The following is a 20964-nucleotide window of genomic DNA, read 5'->3' as shown; positions in this document are numbered from 1 at the left end:
TTTGCTTCCAACATAATTTAATAATGCATTTTACAGATGTTGTTTAAACATTAGGCACAGATTGTTTTGTCAATAAAGCTAAGCAGAGGCATGACACAAAAGCAAGGAAAACAGATGTAAAAAACGGTGCAAGAAGCACACTGGGTCATTTGTTTGCTCTTCAACTGCAAAATGGAAGTGCAGGGTGTATAGTGATTTTCCTGGCCTAGAAATCACCTAGGGATGGAACAACTTCACACACAAAAGATAATTTTATTAAGCAGGTAGTTTAACTTTTTCCTTTGAGGATTTCAGTGTAACCTACATTTAAGGTAGGCTTCCTAATTGATCAATGGAGTAACAGGTGCAATATTCTTGAAAGAAGAAAGAGAAGAAGGAGAAATAGGAGTAGAATAACTCTCCAGCATGTTCTGGAATGGGTTGTTGTTCTCCAAGCCCCAGTTAATTGCTATGCTTTTCACCTTGAGTGTCAATTCTAATAATATTACCTTTACGGGCGCTGACTGTGGGCTTAGATTATAGCAATCAGTAATACTCACTAGATAAAATATGTCTCGTTGCTCATAAGAAAAATATTGAAATCAGTCAAAAAATGTTTAGCTTGCATATTGCCTGAGACAGAGCTGGCGAGGTGCCAGGCAGGCAGGGTATTATTAGGAAAGCTGAGCAAATAGCTCGCAGGGAAAAGAGCTGTGAATTTAGAACCTTTCAGGTATTGTCATGTCAGAGAGTCTTAGGAGTTCAACAGAGACGCTGCTTTTGTCTGCACATTCTAAAAATTTCCAGCAAACAATCCTCTTTGAAAATGACTCTGCAGTCTGTTAAACATACTTTGTCATAAGGTTTACACAAGTTTACTCAGAGGTTCCCCCCTCTGGGTGAAATCACGCCCTGAATCCCACGAAAGGCGGAAAGCCCTCCCGAAGGGCTAAGTGTTGACCCACCTCGCAGGGTGGAAAACCCTGCCCCTCCCATGAGAAAAGAAAGAGGAAGGTGTGTGACCAAGGAAGGTGGCTTCGGAAGTCCGAATACCGTTTGGCATCACTGCTGTTTCTCCCCCAGCCCGCATACGGTTTCTGAGCTTTCCAGGACAAGACATGAGTGTGATGCCCCAAGTGGGGGGTCGGTACAATCTGGGCAAGTACTTCAGGAGCCTCTGGGGCTGGGGTTCAAGTGAGGCCCAGGGTGGAATGAGTGGGGAGACTGAGGCATCCATCATGAGCCCGGTGTTTCTGAATGTCCGTGATCCCTTTCAAGGCTGTGAAACCAGTGGTTGGTGGTTGACTTTGAGCATGGTATGTAGGTCAGCAGGACTTGTTGCGAGTCCTCATTAAGCCAGATTTGTTGTTTTCGGTGTCCTGGCACAATGATCTGGTCAGAGAAATGGAAACAACCGCCTGTGTGTCATGCAGTCTGGCAGAGCAGGGCCTGATCCCAGTCACTTGCAGACAGCGCGGGAAGTGAGGGGGCTGAGAGGCATGATGGGTCCAGGGAGAAGAGCTGGCATCCGCAGGTGGCTAAGGAGCAAACTCCCCTGCAAGCCTCATGACATGTTGAGCCAAAACATTTCAGCGGTCTTCCCCACTCCTTGCCGGGGAGATGTGTGTCCTTGATCAAGTCACGCTCTCTTCCACGGCCAGAATGGATGGGGGGGGGCGGGACCCATGGGTGGCTCTCCGCGCCTCTTCCAGCTCTCCTCTCCCAGCCCGTGCCAGACCGTGAGCCGAAGAGAGGCAACGCGGTTGCTCGGAAGCTGCCTCTGACTCAGCTTTACGCGCAGAGTGAGGGAGAAGCCCAGGGCCTCTGATAAAGAGACAAACGGGGAAAGTAATTAAAAAAGTTGCTACTTTCCTTCATCTTCAATAAGCAAATCAAGCACTGTAAAATAAAAACTGGATGAGATTAAACATTATCACAAGACACGAAAAACATGTGTGCTGTCATTTTAGGATTCATAATAAAGATAAATCAGTTGTTTTTAGCAGTGTGCTATGAGTCTGTGAAGGGCATGACAGATAATAGGCTTGAAATTTCTGAAGTTATTGTACAGCAAAATTTGTTTTTTCCTCAGGCGTTCCATCTTTTTCTGTGGTAATTTTGTACATGACAAACTTTTTAGCGGGTGCATTAATAATCTATAAGTAATGGGTTGTCAGGTGTCAGTTAGATAAGATTAAAAGACTGTTTAAGCATTATCCATTCGCTTCTTTGCATGAGTTTTATAGGTCAGGAGAAATAACTTTTTGAGTTGTGGTTGTATGTGCCTGGTGTCCCCCGCCCCGGCCCCCCATTTGGCTTTGCTCCAAGTATGCATGGAGGAACTGTATTGGCATGACATAAATCCTGCATGTGGGAGCAGATTTGAAACTCACACTATGTGAATCAAGGGGACAAATGTCTCAGCTGTCTTCTGTAAACTTGTTTCAGTTTTTCAAATGTTACTCTTTTCCTTCTCAAAGGCAGCTCTGTAAGGGGTAAGGGCCTCAGCTGAGAGGGACCCTGAAGCCTTAGACATTCGGAGTTTCCTAGCAAGTCAGGTTTAGGTCTATTCTTGTCAAATCTGTCTTAAGTGTGTTTACATAGAGTTTGCCTTTCTGGTATTTTCTGCTTGCACAGACCTGATCTCCACCTATTTCGTGTCCACAGTCGCTGAGGCTGGGGCTGGGTGATTAACCATTGAGCACTGAAGCCCCACAAGCTGTGCCCACAGAGACCCCCTCTCCTCTCTCTTACCTCACCATCTCGCTCAGGCTGCACCCACCTCAAACAAACAGCATTTCCGAGTGGTTAAGAAATCAGCCTGAAATATTAAAAAATGGGCCAAATGTTGCCTCCTCGTTGAATAAAACGATTTTCTCAAAAATGGAGTGAAGACAGGGGTTGGGGCGGAGGAAGTGTTTTGGAGGGTAAACGTCCTCTGGGATTCGGCCCGAATCACTCCAATGTGTGACTACCCAGAGTTTTGTGTAGATGCTTAGGTTTTTGTTTCTCTTCTTTCTTAGTTTTTAAGGGAAAAGGGAACCTTAAAAACCAACCAGCCAAACAAACAGTAACCTCCAACAGCACGGATGCTTGGACCTTTGGCAAAAGGGGGCTCTCCCTTTCACTGCCCGTATAGTCATTGATATTTTCCTTTTTATTTCCATTCTCATGAGGCTTTTAAGCCTGACCCATTAGCATGGAAAATAACGAACACTCTCAGACTCTTGACACCTGAACAATAACAAATAAACAAACAACCTTCATCTGCTGCCGTCCTTGAGGGTTCTTCTTTTTCCTCTTTACCCTCTTAACCAATGTGACTAAAGGACCTGATGCCTCACAAGATTAGATCTGATCATTGAAGAAGGGATAAAACATTTGCTTTCCCCAACACAACTTTTTCAGGCCAATGGGGATTATTGGTCTTGGGTTCAAAAATGAATTTCCTGTCATTGGAGAGATCTGTCTTACTATTGATAAAATCACTCTATTTTAAGAATCATATATTGCCTCGGGATGGAAGTTAAATGCACTGTGATTAAAAACACGTATATTTAAGTTCCTACCCTAGATTTCTGATTTGAGAGTAAATCAGTAGTTTTGAGAATTGCTGTCCACTTGCAGGGTTGGTTGGCCTATATCCCTTGCACATCTGCTATGGTTGACTTTGTTTGATCCCTAGTTTGGGTCGGAGTTCATATGTGCTTGGAAAGGGCAGGGAGGTAGGGGATGTTGAAAAAGCTAACGGAAAGAATCGTACATGTCCAAAGATGTCCGATCTCAGCTCCCACGGCTGGTCACCTGGTAGTCCTGTTTACAGAAAGGAAAGTGCAATAGGTTATGGCAGAGATTCCCATCCTTAGGGCCAAGTGGGGGCTGAGAGGGACTGGGGCCCAGAAAAGGCATATCAGAATCATTTTGAGGGAATGTAGTATAAAAAACCCTATTGAGAATTAACTTTTGATTTTAGTCATGCTCTTTCTTTTAAGATACCAAATCACCAAGGGAATATGAGATTTTGAAGTTTATCACAAAGGAGCATGGATTAAAATTTTAGGAACATCAGGCTGCAGAATGTCAGAGCCCGAGTCCGGGATGGGATTTTATGCACCATTTGACAGGTGGGGCTTGGGGCTTTTCAATGGTAGGCTGCTAATGAGAGGCAAGGATGGGGCTGGTTCCTTGTTCAGTACCTCCTCCATTCTACCCTTAAGTATTTATTATTAACAGATTTATTGAGATATAATTCACATACCATGAAATTTACCCATTTAAAGTGTACAATTCAGTGGTTTTTAGTATATTCACCAATATTATGCGACCATCACGATAGACACTTTCAGAACATTTTTACCATCTCAGAAAGAAACCCTGTAGGGGCACCTGGGTGGCTCAGACAGTTAAGCATCTGACTCTTGATTTCAGTTCAGGTCATGATCTCAGTCTTGTGAGATGGAGCCCCCCCGCATTAGGCTTCAAGCTCAGCGGGAAGTCCGCCTGAGATTCTCTCCCTCTCCCACTGCCCCTCCCCCCCACGCGCTTTCTCTCGCTCTCAAAAAAAAAAATCTGTAATATACATATTATATATAAAGAAACCCTGTACCCTTTAGCTATTGCTCCTCCCATATGTCCATCCCCCACTGTCTGTCTCTATAGATTTGCCTATTCTGGACATTTCCCATAAACACGGTCATGTAAACATGTGGCCTTTTGGGATTGGCTCAAGCTTTCACTTAGCATATTGTTTTCAAGGTTCATGAATGTAGCAGGTAGCAGTACTGTACTCATCTTTATGGCTGAAGAATGTTCCATTGTCCGGACAGGCCACATTTTGTTTATCCATTCATCAGTTGGGGGGCATTTGAGTCGTGTCCACCTTTTGCAGCTCTAAGTGTTCATGTACGTGTGTTTGTACCATTAGGCATTTTTTGAGAATCCTAATGACAGTATCTTAACAAACCCTTGTTTTTGGTTTTAAATTTGCAAACTCTTTTGATAGACATTGACTCACGTGGTCATCACAGTTCCAGCACCTGAGCACTGCTGTGATCTCAGAGCTGCGAGTGGCAGTTTTCCCACTCAATTCTCACACCCTTCTCCCTAGACGCCGCTCTGACTCTCCCTGTCCTTGGCCAGTGTTTTGACTGTAATAGTGATGAGTGATACTGTTCAAAGAAAAGGATAGCCATTCAAGTGAAACACACAGTCTCCAAATTTCCTCAGTGTGACTTAGACGACCATAAGCATTTTCCAAAGATTTGACAAGTTCCAAGAGGAAGTCATTTTATTAGTTTACTTCCTTCATTTGAAAAATGTTGTCATATACCTCAACGGAGAGATTTTTGCCTTTGAGTGTAATTGGTATAATTGGTTCCATTTGCATTTAAGGCTTATGGATTACATTTTGATATACGTTACTTAGAACTCAGGTTTCAAGCCTTACGAATTAAAACAGAAGTTACAGTGAACCTTCTAAGGGAGAGAGACGGGCCTCCATTCGAGTCAAGCTTCATCGTGCCATTCTGTAGTCTAACTTCTGACCAGGTGAAAGCGGAAATCAAGCTAAATTTTGAGATCTCCTTCCTTGGCACTCCTTGGAGTGGAGACTCCAGGCCTGGGAAGTTTTTGGCTAGTGATGGCTTAGGGAGCTGAGGCAGCTAAAGGAGAGATCCTCCAGAAAGGAAGGGGCTCAGAGACAGTCCAGGGGGCTACTGGGATTCTATGACATCTTACATATGCCAGGGCTGGTCATCATTCTCACACAAGACGGTTGCAATTCAAATCACTCAGGGGATGTTTCACTTGGGAAAAAAGTACATATTTGATCCTTAGGGTGGCCATACACCCCAGCTGCCTGGAATATTCATGGTGTATGCCTGTTGTCCATCAGAATTATTAATAGTGTCCATTTACTCTCAAAAGTGTCCAACTTTAAATGACAAATTGTGTGGTCATCCTATTTATAATGGAAATTGGCAGAACATTAAGATCTGTTTTAAATAAACATATTTATTCTGTAGTGTTTAAGGGATGCCTAGTTAGATGCAATTTTATTTACTTTTTGTGAATATGGGAAAGTTAGAATTTACACGAGAAATGGTTCAGCTTAAACCAAAGAGAGACCTGTCTGTTCTTTGAAGATATTATCATACCTATTTCAGCTTTTTCAATACTGTAGGAGGTTTTGTTATCTTACACTGCCCTGTTGCTTGTTCATTGTGCTAATAATCATTTTAATCCCATATCCCTTAAGCAAGCTACTATTTGTCTTTTATTTGTGCAGTTATACAAACTTAAATTTGGCGAATTGTCACATTTAAGTAAATATTGCATAAATACCATTTTATTACATATGCTTTATATCATTGGATACTTAAGATATTTTTAACTGTTGGGCATTTCTTATGCTATTTCTGGCAAGATAGCCCCACAATTTATTCCACTGAGTTTGGAGCCTAGTGCTTTAGTGATCTAGAAAGTCATGGGTAGTAGCAGAAGAAATAGAGATCGGCCACGAAAGGAGCCCCCCTTGCTTTGAATTCAGGTCAGATTAAAGGATTTAGCAAGCTTATTAATTTTTTTAGAATAAAAAATCATTTTATAATTTGCTTTCAAGGAAAACGTCTCATAATATATAATGAAGCGATGAAGTATTTGAAAGTTATTTCAATGCTTAATACATGGGTTTGTTATTACTTTGCATTATAATTTTCAGATAATTAGTGATTTTTTTTCACTAGTTGCTTTGAAGAAAATTTTATACGTAATTAACTTTCTCAGTGGTCTTAGACAACTTCAGCTCTTTCTAGAGTAGTTTGATAAATACATCCATCATTGCTAAAGAAGGGGAATCTTCTCAGACTGCTGATTGATGGTCTTACTGTGATTGGAGGAAATTTCAATATTCTGTTTTTAGAATGGATGGAGAGCAGAACGTGTGCTCCCTTCTCCCCCTCCTGTCCACTCCCCTCTCCCACCCTCAGACACACAGATGATGTATTGCAGTCCTGGAACTGTTGGATCCGGAGGAGGTTGAGAAACTGGAAAAAGGTGCCAGAAACATGATTTCATAAGGTTTGACTTGAGATTGAGTCAACTTTCTTGAGTGTCTTAAAATTGTGTTTTATGAAATTTTATTTCACAAAGGAAGGGAGTGTAGAAGGCTTGGACCCTGAAGACTGCCAGTTATGGATCATTAAATTCAATAAGTAAATGTAAATCTGAAATGAAGAAATCCAACAAAAGATTTTGAAGTAGATTTTTGTTTAAAAGAACAGAGAGTTATTTGAGAGATAGCTAGAACTCATTCCCTGCAGGGTTTGTTTATAAAACAGGCCTTCAAGTTATTAGGAAATGCTGACTTTAAAAATACAAAATACATAGTATATATAGTTTTGTTTAAATGATTGTGATAAAGTTGAAAGAAATACTAGGAAGGAAATTCATGGAATAGAATAAGAAGAAAAAGGACAGAATTGTGGAGTCCGGCAACTACCTTGTGAAATTCTGTATTTGAAGAATTTTCACAAGTCTTAATTCTATAAAAATATTTATGGAGATTACCTAAATGAATTATATATATTTACTTGCTGTTTATTTTTAATTCATAAAGAATAGTGCATGTAGAAATCACCAGTACTTATTCTTAAGAATGCATAGTATTAATTTTTACTAAGTATGTATGTAGATATTCCTAACTAATGCCTAAATATTAATCAAAGATGACTGTAATTAATACTTTATTTAATGGATAGTATAAATGTAAAAGGCATCTTTGCTAACACACCTTGCTATTTAATGAAATCTTCGGTTTAATATCAAGTTGATAATTTTAGCTCCTTGGGCATAGGAGGGTATCGTAAAATGGTCCTTCTCCATACTTTAATGAGTAGCTACCTTCGTCCTGACTATTCACTAAGCCTCGTTGGCAAGAGACACCGTGAGGATGACTGAGAGTCCTGTCATTGTTTAGAAACAACAGCATTTTGATTTTACGTGGTTCACTGAGTTGGCAGTGGCATGCTGAAGTAACACCGTGGGCTGCCCTTAATCATCAGTAAACAAGTAGGTGGCAAACAGCGAGGAAGAGAATTCATTGAGTAAAGGTGAAAATGCTATTTCTGAGGGGGAGCAAGTCATTTTTCTTTAGCATTGTTAGTATTACTTGTATGAGGAAGACAAAAGGCATGGAGTAGAGGAAAAGGGCAAAGCTATGTGGAAAATGTTGTCTGTGGAACCGGGAAAATGTACCCTGTGTTTGGTTCTAATGGATGCCCGCTGTGAGCTCGCCACCCTTCCTGGTTCTCACGAAGAGGAAAACTAAACTTAGGCATCCAGTTTTGTGGGAAGTAACCAGGGCAAGGAGTGGAGGATAAGCTAAAGGGCAAAGGTCAACTTCAGACTGCTGTGCTACCAGATCTTAATCAGAAAACTATTCAGGTATCCAAAAATGGAGAATGAAAAGAGACAGGTAGAATTAGCAGAATGGAAAAAAAACAAAAATAAAAACCAACAACCAAACACCCAAAGCTTTAAAGTCTGATGATAAATAAGCATATAGGGGACAAGGAAAAGAAGGAATAAAGGAAAACTTCCTGTATTAATTTAAGCGTAACTCAGGATTCATCTCCCATTCTCCTTGTCTGATTCCTACTTAAAAAACGCAAAAAATTAAATCCAACTTTGAGATGATCCCATGTCTCAGATTTTTGAAGATTTTGCTCCCCTTTCAACCTCCCATTCCCCCTTAGTAGGACTCTAGTCCTAAACAAATAACTGGGTAGAAAGAAATACACCTCTGTTTATGTTGACATGGAACGAAGCTACAAGGCCAATCCATTTTCTTCCCAACCTTGGTAAAACATCTTGTTTTGAGAAAGGGGATAGTTTGGTTATGGGAAGAAATTCTAATCCATGATGCTGTGAAAAAAGGAAAGATAAGAATTCTTTCCCTAATTCAGTCTTTTACCACCTATAAGGTGTCCAGTTCTTAAAAAGTACTTCACAAAAGAACATTAGGTTTTCAAAGAAAATGGGGTTTATAAAAACAATATACCTTGATGTTTGGAAAGTAATATGGAAAGGCAACAGGATGTTTCCCCACCTTATACCCAACTAAAAAGTTTACCTTTCTAAATGCCCAATTTATGGCAAATTTGAGCTACATTCTATTAAGGTAAGGTGTGAAACTATTTTAATAAGTAAGAAGAACTGTCCTGTTGTCACATATTTCTGACAGCGTACATCTGAGTTTCAAGTGCTGTAATGTTTGGGCATCAATTGTAAAAAAAAAAAAGTCTCCTCTGAAAGTACTGAAGATGGTGTATATTTCATGGATATATTTTGTGGTTGTTGGAGAATAGATTTTTTTATTGGACATTCGAATTGGAATTTTATCATTCTCCTTTTCTTTTCTGTTCAAAAAAATTCTTCTTATGTTAAAGTTCTAATATATATTTATGTATTCATACATAAATATAGATATATATTTGAACACACCACACACCACATATGAGCTTAAAATAACTGTTTTACTGATGCTTCTCGAAATGAGTGTTTTAAGAAGGGAATATGTTCATGTAAGTTTACATAAAACCTAAAGGTCTTTTTTTTTTTGGTTCAGTGTTTAGAAAATTCTTGATAATTTAGAATCTTCCACAATGGAAAGTAAAGCATTCTGTCACAAAAGCAGGGAGGATGAGACGCAAGGTCAAAGGGCATTTTAGAAACAAGCAGCTGGACCAGTTTATTTAAACAGATACAGGGATGGGGGAACTGACCTCTGTTTGACTTATAGTGGGAGGAGCAAGAATGTCATTTTATTACTTTGCCCAGAAGGAAAATGTTTTCGTATCTGAATTCACCCCGAAGCCATCTAAACACATGGCTTTGCTGTATGTAGCATAATTCCAAAGAGAGTATATAGAAGACAGTCTAGGATAAAATACACTAAATAGAACCAAATGTTGAGATGGTTTTCAAATTGGAAAGGTGATGTTTTTCAAAATATAAAATCTCTTGCTATTTACTTAGTTATTTTCAGATAAAGATGTCTACCATGACTCTAGATAATATTATCTATGTTTCATGTAAGTATAGGAAGCATAATCCCATAAGATTCGGAGAGTTTACTATGTCCTAAAAGTATCGATAATGTTCATTATATTCAACAATTGTTTTAAATCCGTTTTCAAAAGTGAGAAGCGCTCAGCATACTACTCTTGTGGTCAAACAGTTTGGACAAAGTGATTAGGGGTTCTGAGAGCTTCAGCTTTTTAGATTTTAATTTTATTAAATGCACGGATTCTCACCTTTACGTCTACATATCATCTAGGTTGCTTACATCCTTGTTGTCAATAACAACAAATGGCTATTGCCACCAAAAGGGAAGAAAATAGCACCTGGTACCTGTGGCCCCTTAGCTAAAAGGCTGTGATGAGCTATTCACTCTCTGCACGGGAACCAGAGCAGGTGTGGGGTAACCGCATTAATGATGTCCCCTGAAGACCTTTAGAGGCACACAGGCAAACCTCAGCATACTGAGCAGAGAGTATGGCCCAGGTGGTGAGTGGACTCAAAACCCAAGAAGAAGTCTCATTCTAGAAGGAACTTGTTAAGAATCATGGATGTTTGGGGTGCCTGGGTGGCTCAGTTGCTTAAGCATCTGCCTCATGACTTTGGTTCAGGTCATGATCTCAGGGTGTGAAGTGGAGTCCGCCTTGGACTCCGCGCTGGGCATGGAAACCGCTTAAGAGTCTCTCTCTTCCTCTCCCTCTGCCCCTCCCCTCCGTGCTGGCGCTCCCTCTCTCTCTTTCTCTCTCTCTCAAAAACAAAAACAAAACAAAACAGGAATCATGATTGTTTAACCTAGGGAGAAGCCTATGGGACATGGTGCATGATGGCTATAGTTTAAATTTTAAATATTTAAATAGTTAAATATTTGAAGGCTATCCTGAAGAAATGAGATTAGAATTGTTTAAATTCCCCCAAGGAGTTGTCCTGGTGAAAGGATTTTAGATCAAGTAATGCAAAGCCTTCTCATAGTTACCTTGTCCGTAGCTTTCCGGTGAGGCGGCAAGTGCTCTCTTAGAAACAATCCAGCAGAGGCTACCTGTCTATGTGGTGGGGATATCACAGAGGTGATTCGTGTCAGTGACCAACCTAGGTGACAGTGAAAGCCCTTTTCAAACCTGAGGTTCAATTTTTCTATGATTCCTTGGGTTTAATAGTCATGACTTCAAACTGGAGTTGGTTATTATGAACTGGCCTTTGGAAATCTGAATATATGAGTGTGAAGGAAGCAAGCTTTGGAATACAGATAAGTCACTGAATCTTCTGATGCGTAGCCTCATCTTTGTCCATATGCGCAAACAGTACAGTCATCAAAATTCCCAGTCTAGAAAATGTTCGATCATGCTTATTCCCAGACTCAACAGCAGGGTTGTTGCCAGTGGTGACTGGCTCAAAACCAGCTCATTCTTAGATATCTGTTTGGTTCAGAATATTCTAGATGGGCGGTACAGCAGCGGCCACGCTCTTGACAGGGTGTTGGGAGAAGGGGTGGTCACTACCATTTGCCAGCTGTGTGTCATTCAGCAAGTTATTAACATCTCTTGGGTAACACGTGACCTCAAATAAGTCACTTAATTTCTCTGAGCCTTGGCTTCTCATTTGTTAAAAAGTGCTCTTCCTGTTTTTAGAGGAATAGTATAAATCATATCTGCAAAATAATGTTTTTAAAAGGACTTTTAAAAAACGTTATCAGTGTTCCTTTCCTCTAAAAGCCTGCAGATTATGAACAGTACCATAGATAAAGAGCTGTTTTTTTGCTCTTTTACCTATGTTAGTTACTATGAAAATTACTTTTGGTATATGCGGAATATTAATATTAAATAATTTTCTAATTGGTCATGCAGTGAAGGCAGCTAATGAAAAAGCAGATTTTTTTTTCATTTTAATTGGTTATTTCACATGGTGTTTGTGCTACACCTGTGCTTATAATGAGAATGGAGAATTAATCTAACCTTCTGCTCACATGATTCCAATTTTCATGGTTTATACAAGATAATGATAACATGATTTGCAACATAATTTGTTGTAGATCTGTGTTTTAAATATTTTTATTAGCCAGTTCAGGGACTTCATATACAAGAGCTGATATAATATATAATAAGAGTTATAAGATAAGAGTTAGCACTGATGGTGCCCTTTTAGTTAGAGTCCATTTTGTTACTGACTTTAATTACTTTTCGGATAATAAAAGAATATAAGGATATAGGATATTGAGAATCTTAAAATGTCACGAAGCATGTATTTTTATTTTAAAAACCTGTCCCTTTCTGTTTAGTGGTTTGTTTTTTTAGGAACTATTTTCCTTCCTGAGCGGACAGACATACAAACTAGAATTTGTATTGGACTGTGGACCCTTTAATCATTATTAAACTTTTCATTGTATTTTTTTACGTGCTGCTCGTGTTCCATCTATTCAAATCTGAGTTGATAACGAAAAGCACTTTATTTACTTTTTCAGAATCTAATATGTCCCACTTATTTTCTGTATTTGATGTGTAATTCTTAGCATTACGCAACACAAATGGATCTTAAGAGTTAGAAATTTCACAAGCTTCATTTTGTAGGGCTTGTACTAACCACTTAAAAAAAATCGGTGGCTAGCCACTTTTTGAGAGGCTGCAAATATTGTAAAAAAAAATAAGCCTTATTAAGACACTTAAATAACTTAATTAGATGTTTTTATAAATTTTCAGGACTAGCTGGAGAAAGCAATATTATAAGTTCAATTACTGTATAGCTGTGACCTCGCCTTGACCTTAGACTTTGCATAAAGAGCCAAAAAAAAAAAAAAAAAAGCCACCCCAAGAAATCTCTACAAGGAATGCGTTTCTCTGAAGTCCCCAGCAGTGTGAGTTAGTGGTGATAAACTCCAGACATTCTCTCATTTGATGGTGTGCTGCCATCCCAGTTCATTATCTTAATAGTGGGCATTAAAATAGAATTAGGTTTGCAAGAGGTAGGGAAGGTTTTGATAAAAACCGTAAAAAAGAAGTCAGAGAACGTAAGATTGAAATGTCACTAATTAGGAGAGGTAACAGATGCCCTTATGAACATCTTGCTCTCTACGCCAAATTTCCCCCCTTGCAATTGAAAAGAGTGGTGGCTTGTATTGTTTCCTGAAAACTCTGCTAATTCCCCCATGAAAAGATGAAATGGAAGTGTCCAACTGCGGTAAAACAGGCAAACATGAATCAACTCAGAAACCCCAAGCCTGTGTACTCAAAGGTCACTGGGGGTTGCAGGTTGTGGGGCACGTGAAGCCGAGCACAGAGTGGTGCAGAGAACCACTTTGCCAAGATCTAGCTTTGCTCTCACTGTGCTTCGTCTTCTCCTCTTCCTCCACCCCCACCCCCACATTTTTGTTCAAGGAATAATGATTTGCTCTACTTTCTTGGTTACAGGTTTATTAATGCCCGGAGAAGAATAGTGCAGCCCATGATAGACCAGTCCAACCGAGCAGGCAAGTCCCCCATAGTGACTGTATTCAAGTCACGCAAGCGAAAAGCATCCTCAAGCCATTCACCGGGAGGTCCGCTACCTGGTAAATAAACTGGGAGTGAGTGCTAGGAGCGCCTGGCAATTAAAATTAAACCAGTTTAGTTTCATAACAACACTAATCAATTTAACATCATTATACAACATTTGGAGAAGATGGGGGGGAAAAAGCCAACGGAGAAAAGTAACTTAAATCATATGCTCAGTTACAATATTCTCTGTACACGTTCAATATATTAATGTTATTTTTTTTTTCTGAGTTTGCCTTCCCAGCTCTTTCTGCTACTATGACCACTCCCTGGTGCATGGCTTGGTGTGGAATTGCTGTAAACTTTATTACCTGTCAAAAGGGCAAAGGGGTCAGGATCGCTTGTGGGACTCAGTAAAGTTCAAAGACATTCAATGAGGTAGAGCTTTTGTGTGCTTTAATAACCCAAGGCAGCTCGCTTCTGAAGCAGCTTTTCATGTACAGTTAAAACATGGGATTCAGTAGTGGTATAAATACACAGTTCTCTTTTCTCAGGACTTCTCTTGTTAATATCTATCTTCTGGGGTTCGACTTTTTAATTTTTTTTAAATAACAGCTTTTTTTGTTGCTGTTTTTTAAATGTGTGCTTAAAAGGGCAAGACTTCTGTGGGATCCTGGCTAAAAATCCAATGAGCATCTTTCTAGGGTTTGTTTTTGTGTTGTAAAATGCCGGTAGGATCGACAACAGTGTTTACTAGGGGTGATGTAGGTCTCTACTCTCTTTATGAAATATGCTCTCATCTCCTAGGGAGCGCTATGAAAAACCGATGGTAAGCATCACAGTTAGTCTGAGTCCTGTAATTTTTTTCCCCCATCGGCACCGCATTATGTGATCACTCGACAAAAACCCAAATATAAAGTGTCTATATCTTAGCTGTTCCTTCAACACAGTGTTTCAAAACTCAGTCACGGAGGTGTCTGAGAGCTGATCTGAGAGAAATTTAACCACGAATGTTTGAAAACTATCCCTGCCCAGTATGTTGTGTCTGTCTCGTCTCCTTCTGGCTCTCTCTGGCTCTCTCTTTCTCTTTCGGAGACTGGTATTAAGAATCTGTGTTCTGCACTTTCGTAGTAAGCCAAGGAACACCTTATAACCCCGACGGACAGCCAATGGGAGGTTTTGTAATGGACGGTCAGCAACACATGGGAATCAGGGCACCAGGTAAGACTTTGTTTTTGCGATGGCTTCTCATTTTTACCTACGAGAGTGTCACCCCTCATCGGCACAGGTAAACCCACCTCATCCTTTGCTGTTATCTCCAGCTGCCTGCCTTGCCTGCCACATCTGCGCATCTAAGATACTGCAGAGGGGAAGCCAGGATCTTTACGCGCTGAAGATCTCACTGTTTTTCAACCCTCTGGAACCTGTTTTTTTTTTTTTTTTTTTTTTAAAGGGTCTTTTGGCACTATCTGTTGACTTTGCTCATTTTCTGGCCTCTTCTTGGATTTTTATCTCCCTTCTAGGACCTATGAGTGGAATGGGCATGAATATGGGCATGGAGGGGCAGTGGCACTACATGTAACCTTCATCTAGTTAACCAATCGCAAAGCAAGGGGGAAGTAAGTACAAACGGGGTCTTTGTTTTCACTTTGTCCTAGGAATATTTTTCCTCTTGCATTTTCTTATGTTCTCCTTGCCCATAGCTTCATGCTTGTTCATTCCTTTCCATGAAACTCCTGGTTTCTTGCTTCCTTCATTTTCTCCTTGGTCGTGATCAAGCTTCTAAGCTTATAAATACTGTGTATGATGTACATTTATCCTGTGTGTTGCTATTATACAGTACTGACCACATGACAAAACAAGAAACAGTCAGGAGGTGGGGGAGTGGGTTGTCATGGCAACAGACTGATTTGCAAAATGTAAGCAGTCTGCAGCAGTGCAAGGAGAGGAAAGAGCATGTCCCCAAAGTGTCATAAATCTGTCTAACCGCAGTTGATGCATGAGTTACATTTCTACACTAACCTGCAAGACACCGAAAAGCCAAACAGAGACTTCTTTTAGGTAAAATAAACACTAGCTTTACTTAGGGTAAGTAAAGGCATATTTTGAGCTTCAGTCAACTAAACTTTGATTTTTTTTCGTAGTTTATTCCTTTGTCTGTCCATCATAATGGGATTACGTGTGGCAATGGAAAAAGGGAGAATACAAAATAGAGGTGTGCACAGCAGGCTGCAGGGCTTAGCCCAGGCTAATTGACTATATCCAAATTAAGTATGCCATCACTTGCAGTGTGACAAATGGATTTGACTTATTCAGTATACAAAAATAGAGATCATTAATGCAATCTTCAGTGGCAGGCCTAGTGAAGTGGGCCTAGGAAAACTGTCCCAGATTCTTGCTCTTGCATTTTCTCTCCTAAAAAGACACTCTAGCAATTCGTGTTCAAACAAGTAAAACTGTTTTGAACACCAAAGCTCTTGTTCACTTCCTAAATTACCCCTAATAGCATTGCTCGTGCTTTGTTTCTGAAATTAAAAGCAGTTACGTCGGAGTCTTGGTTGTGTCTCTGATTATATTAACACACTATTTAAAATCGCTTCGGAGGCCAAGGGTAATTCGTACTGGTCGTCTTCTCTGGGTGTGAGTCAAATATAAGTTTAACAATTAGCTCTTGAAAACATTCCATTGAGCTTGGGAATGCAACAGTCTTATTACCTCATCATGGAATTCTCTGGCTTAGTTAATTTAAATATTGTTTCTTAGTTTCTGGGTCAATTAAATTTAAATGATGTATTTTATGCTTCGTGACCAATTAAATTAATAGGTTATTACAAAAAATATTATCATCTTTTTTGATTAAAGAGCTGTGGGTACAGTATATTTTATAAGCAATTTTCATTAGTTCAAAAATGTTCCTTTAGGCTAGATTAAGCAGCCATTCATTGCTAGAGCCTGGAGACCTTATTCGAAGGTGTTCATCGTATTCACAGTGCACTATTACTTAGAACTAAAGCCAATTGAACCTACTTAGCAATAGCGTTATGCCTTTCACCCTTGATGATTATGGAGCTTATAGCTCTCAGAAACAATACACCTGTCAGTTTCCATCAACTATAGCAATCCATGCAGAAGACAAGAGGCCCCTCAAAGCAGGAGGGGTATTGTTTTAGGTCCAATTTTTCTTATTGTTCTCAAAATCATTGTAAGGTGGACAGGGTTTTGTGAAGGCTTTCTTTCCCCCAGCTCTAAGAAACCACGAGGAAGGAATTCATTGATGATTGTTATTGTTTATTATTATGGTTGTTGTTTGAAGTACGGGTTTTGCTACGTAATGAGCCTTAGTAAGCCTCTCTGGTTCGGATTCATGGGAGATGTTTCCTGACCAGCTCAGTGTACTCCTGTACTCTTGGTAGAGAATGTTTCAGGGAACAAAAGTGCTTCTTCAGATCAGACCTCAAATAACAGTTTTATTTTTTTCAAATAAATAAGACCTCAGTAGGCGGACCTGATAACAGTGGCAGTGAAAGGAAAATAGATGCAAAATGTGAGTTTCCAGCATGACATTTCTCATGTTATTTCCTTCTGTATGAATCGAAAGAATTCAGAGCTATGTTCCCTTAATCACAATCAATGTTCCCTGGCTTTCATAGGATTGCCGCCGCCAGAGCCACGCTACTTGCTTTGTCATAATATTTTCTTTTTGTTTCTTTCTTTTGAATTTCTACAGGGCTGCAAAGTATGCCAGGGGAGTATGTAGCTCGGGGTGGTCCAATGGGTGTGAGTATGGGACAGCCAAGTTATACCCAACCCCAGATGCCCCCCCATCCTGCTCAGCTGCGTCATGGGCCCCCCATGCATACGTACATTCCTGGACACCCTCACCACCCAACAGTGATGATGCATGGAGGACCGCCCCACCCTGGAATGCCAATGTCAGCATCAAGCCCCACGGTTCTTAATACAGGAGACCCAACAATGAGTGGACAAGTCATGGACATTCATGCTCAGTAGCTTAAGGGAATATGCATTGTCTGCAATGGTGACTGATTTCAAATCATGTTTTTTCTGCAATGACGGTGGAGTTCCATTCTTGGCGTCTACTTTGGACCAAGGAGCATCCCTAATTCTTCATAGGGACTCTTAAAAAGCAGGAAATACCAACCGAAGTCAATTTGGGGGACATGCTAAATAACTATATAAGACATTAAGAGAACAAAGAGTGAAATATTGTAAATGCTATTATACTGTTATCCATATTACGTTGTTTCTTATAGATTTTTTAAAAAAAATGTGAAATTTTTCCACACTATGTGTGTTGTTTCCATAGCTCTTCACTTCCTCCAGAAGCCTCCTTACATTAAAAAGCCTTACAGTTATCCTGCAAGGGACAGGAAGGTCTGATTTGCAGGATTTTTAGAGCATTAAAATAACTATCAGGCAGAAGAATCTTTCTTCTCGCCTAGGATTTCAGCCATGCGCGCTCTCTCTCTCTCTCTTTCTCTCTTTCTCTCTCTTTCTCTCTTTTCCTCTCTCTCCCTCTCTCTAGCCTGGGGCTTGAATTTGCATGTCTAATTCATTTACTCACCATATTTGAATTGGCCTGAACAGATGTAAATCGGGAAGGATGGGAAAAACTGCAGTCATCAACAATGATTAATCAGCTGTTGCAGGCAGTGTCTTAAGGAGACTGGTAGGAGGAGGCATGGAAACCAAAAGGCCGTGTGTTTAGAAGCCTAATTGTCACATCAAGCATCATTGTCCCCATGCAACAACCACCACCTTATACATCACTTCCTGTTTTATGCAGCTCAAAAACATAGACTGAAGATTTATTTTTAATATGTTGACTTTATTTCTGAGCAAAGCATCGGTCATGTGTGTATTTTTCCATAGTCCCACCTTGGAGCATTTATGTAGACATTGTAAATAAATTTTGTGCAAAAAGGACTGGAAAAATGAACTGTATTATTGCAATTTTTTTTGTAAAAGTAGCAGTTTGGTATGAGTTGGCATGCATACAAGATTTACTAAGTGGGATAAGCTAATTATACTTTTTGTTGTGGATAAACAAATGCTTGTTGATAGCCTTTTTCTATCAAGAAACCAAGGAGCTAATTATTAATAACAATCATTGCACACTGAGTCTTAGCGTTTCTGACGGAAACAGTTTGGATTGTATAATAACGCCAAGCCCAGTTGTAGTAACGTTTGAGTGCAGTAATGAAATCTGAATCTAAAATAAAAACAAGATTATTTTTGTCATGCTGACTCCACTGCTTGAAAAATTTGTTTACTGCCCCCCCAAATTTTTAAGGATTAATGCAGTAAATAGGAAAATTAATTTTAGCTCCCTCAGACACATTCGTACTTGAAAATTTTAACCACAAAGTAAATTATTTGATAATAGTCCCTGATTTCTTTAAGCTGACTTAATGAACTCCTAATATCAGCAAATTTAAGGCCCGAGGGCACTAAACTAACTGTAGACTCAGATTGCATCCAACAGAATTACTCACCTAATATCAGTGAAATTATTCTTGCACATAATGGCAAACCTAAATACCGAGGTAAGTCTTTTACTAAGAATGTTACCTAGGATGAGCGGTAGCCGTTTATTAGGAAATTAACTATGTGATTTGAAGAGACCAGACTTCAAAATCTAATTTTTATAAATATGCTCTATGTTCTCATTGGATAAAACTGGTTATTAACCAATTTTCCAGAACAGCTGTACAGAATTTCTGCATGGCAGCCAGCTAAATGGTACAAAATAACATGTTTAAGCTGGAATAGCTTATAATTTTATTTAAATAAAATTGCTGCTATAAAAAGTGCTTCCCAAAGCTAAGGGAAATATACAAATATTTTAATTACGGCAAATTCTCCTTTTAAAAAAATCATCCTTTTAGGAGTGATTGCTTTGTAAACAAAGGATGGGTCAGAGGAGAGCGCCTTAAACTCAAGCCTGACTTTCAGGCCCATGTCACCCTATAAACCCGCCCTGAACAATTCTATTTTCTATTTGAAAAGAGAAACCAGCTGTGGGCTGGGTTTACTAGGTGACGTTGATTGACTGACTCACCTGCTGGAGCGCCGCGCGCATTCTCACCTTTTGTTTATTGGGCCTTGTTTCTAAACACGTGGATGCGCAGACCGAGCGAAGCTCGACCCTCAGCCGCCTCCGCGCGGCAGCGCCCTCCGCCCCACCCCGCCCCCACCCCATATATGGGATTGTTTAAATTTCAGATTTGGAGCCAGTGGCAATTCTTTGGCGACATAAATAGTCCTTATTAGTGAAATAATTCTCTTTTGGTCGCTGGTTACGAGCAGTTAACAACCATTTATTTACTTAAAAAATTAATAATAAACTTTATAAACTACCCATCCATTTGCCCCTCCTCCCCAGTACATGCCTGGGTGAGTAGGTTATTTTCAGCCTTTATTCTTGACGATGCTCTTGCCGGTTGGGGGAGGGAAAGAAAGGGGAGGAGACAGGGAGAGAGAGAGAGAGAGAGAGATGGGAAGGAGGGGGGAGAGGCAGGCACCGGGAGGAGGGGTAGGGCACAAGTAAAGAGAAATCAGGAAATATGGAGACTATGAAGATTCAAGATCATTAATGTCCAATGAATTAGAAAAAATAAAACAAACTGTGCTCTTTCCCAGTGTTCCCTGCTCCGCGTAGCGGTTTTGTGAGGGCCTTGCTCTCCTCAGATCCTTTCTCCCCTTGCCTGGACACCCCCACTCCCCCTTAATGCGATTTTAGCTTTTCCTCTTGTAAATTTCAGAGCCAGCTTGGAGGTTATTGAGGACACTTATCTGAAAGAAAGAAATAATAGAGGTGCTGAGGGTGTTTTTAATGTTTCTTAAAAGGCAAAAACAAAACGCCCTCTTCTAAACAAGGGCACACAATTGTACCTGCTTTTTATTTTTATGGGGGGGGGGCTGGTTGAATGAGACTTTTTAGCATGATTTAAATATTTTTTTTAAATTAAAAATATTTTACCCTATCATATTTAATCAGCTGTAATTATAACACATTCAAAATGAATAATATGCCTTGACAGTATTTTTATTGTTATTGTTCATTGCATGATGTTCGACTGCTTTAGAAGCACAGGAAAGAGAAGTAAACGCGCTACAAATGGGGAATTACCCTCGTTTAGCATTAAAATTCATTTAGATAAAATTGCCACAAACATTTAAATGGGAAGATTAGTTCCCCCTCACGCCTTATTGCACTCGCTCAATGGTTCCGTTAAGAACATTTTACACGTTGGAAATTCCGTCTTCTCAGACGGCTTGCTGTTTCCTAGTTACCCACATTCAAAGCAAAGGCAGCAGCAAAGGCAGCCCCAGCAGCAGCAGCAGTGTTCAGCATGTTTTTTCTTACTTAGTCCCCCACCCATCACCTTTCCCCACCCCACCTCTTATCTCTGCATTAAGTAAT

The 20964-nt window shown here is 39.9% G+C and overlaps 1 protein-coding gene across 2 annotated transcripts in view; it reads left to right on the top strand.

The window, feature by feature from the left end:
- The window catches only part of MEIS1 (Meis homeobox 1), a 132147-nt gene extending 113368 nt beyond the window's left edge, over positions 1 to 18779 (top strand). Inside the window, exons 9-12 of one of the 2 annotated variants that reach the window (XM_040623399.1) lie at positions 13455 to 13513; positions 14649 to 14738; positions 15041 to 15136; positions 17245 to 17384. In XM_040623399.1, coding sequence (XP_040479333.1) covers positions 13455 to 13513; positions 14649 to 14738; positions 15041 to 15099 — 208 coding nt within the window. In that variant the 3' untranslated portion in view covers positions 15100 to 15136; positions 17245 to 17384. Of the gene's footprint in view, positions 1 to 13454; positions 13514 to 14648; positions 14739 to 15040; positions 15137 to 17244 lie in introns of both variants that reach the window. The other variant, XM_040623398.1, reaches the window with a different exon arrangement.
- Positions 18780 to 20964: the final 2185 nt, after the last annotated feature.

The sequence above is a fragment of the Ursus maritimus genome, unplaced genomic scaffold (genome assembly GCF_017311325.1).
Source record: "Ursus maritimus isolate PB19 unplaced genomic scaffold, ASM1731132v1 scaffold_6, whole genome shotgun sequence".
Taxonomy (NCBI): Eukaryota; Metazoa; Chordata; class Mammalia; order Carnivora; family Ursidae; genus Ursus; species Ursus maritimus.
The sequence above is the reverse complement of the archived record's forward strand: the minus strand, read 5'-3'. Positions and strand labels throughout refer to the sequence as shown.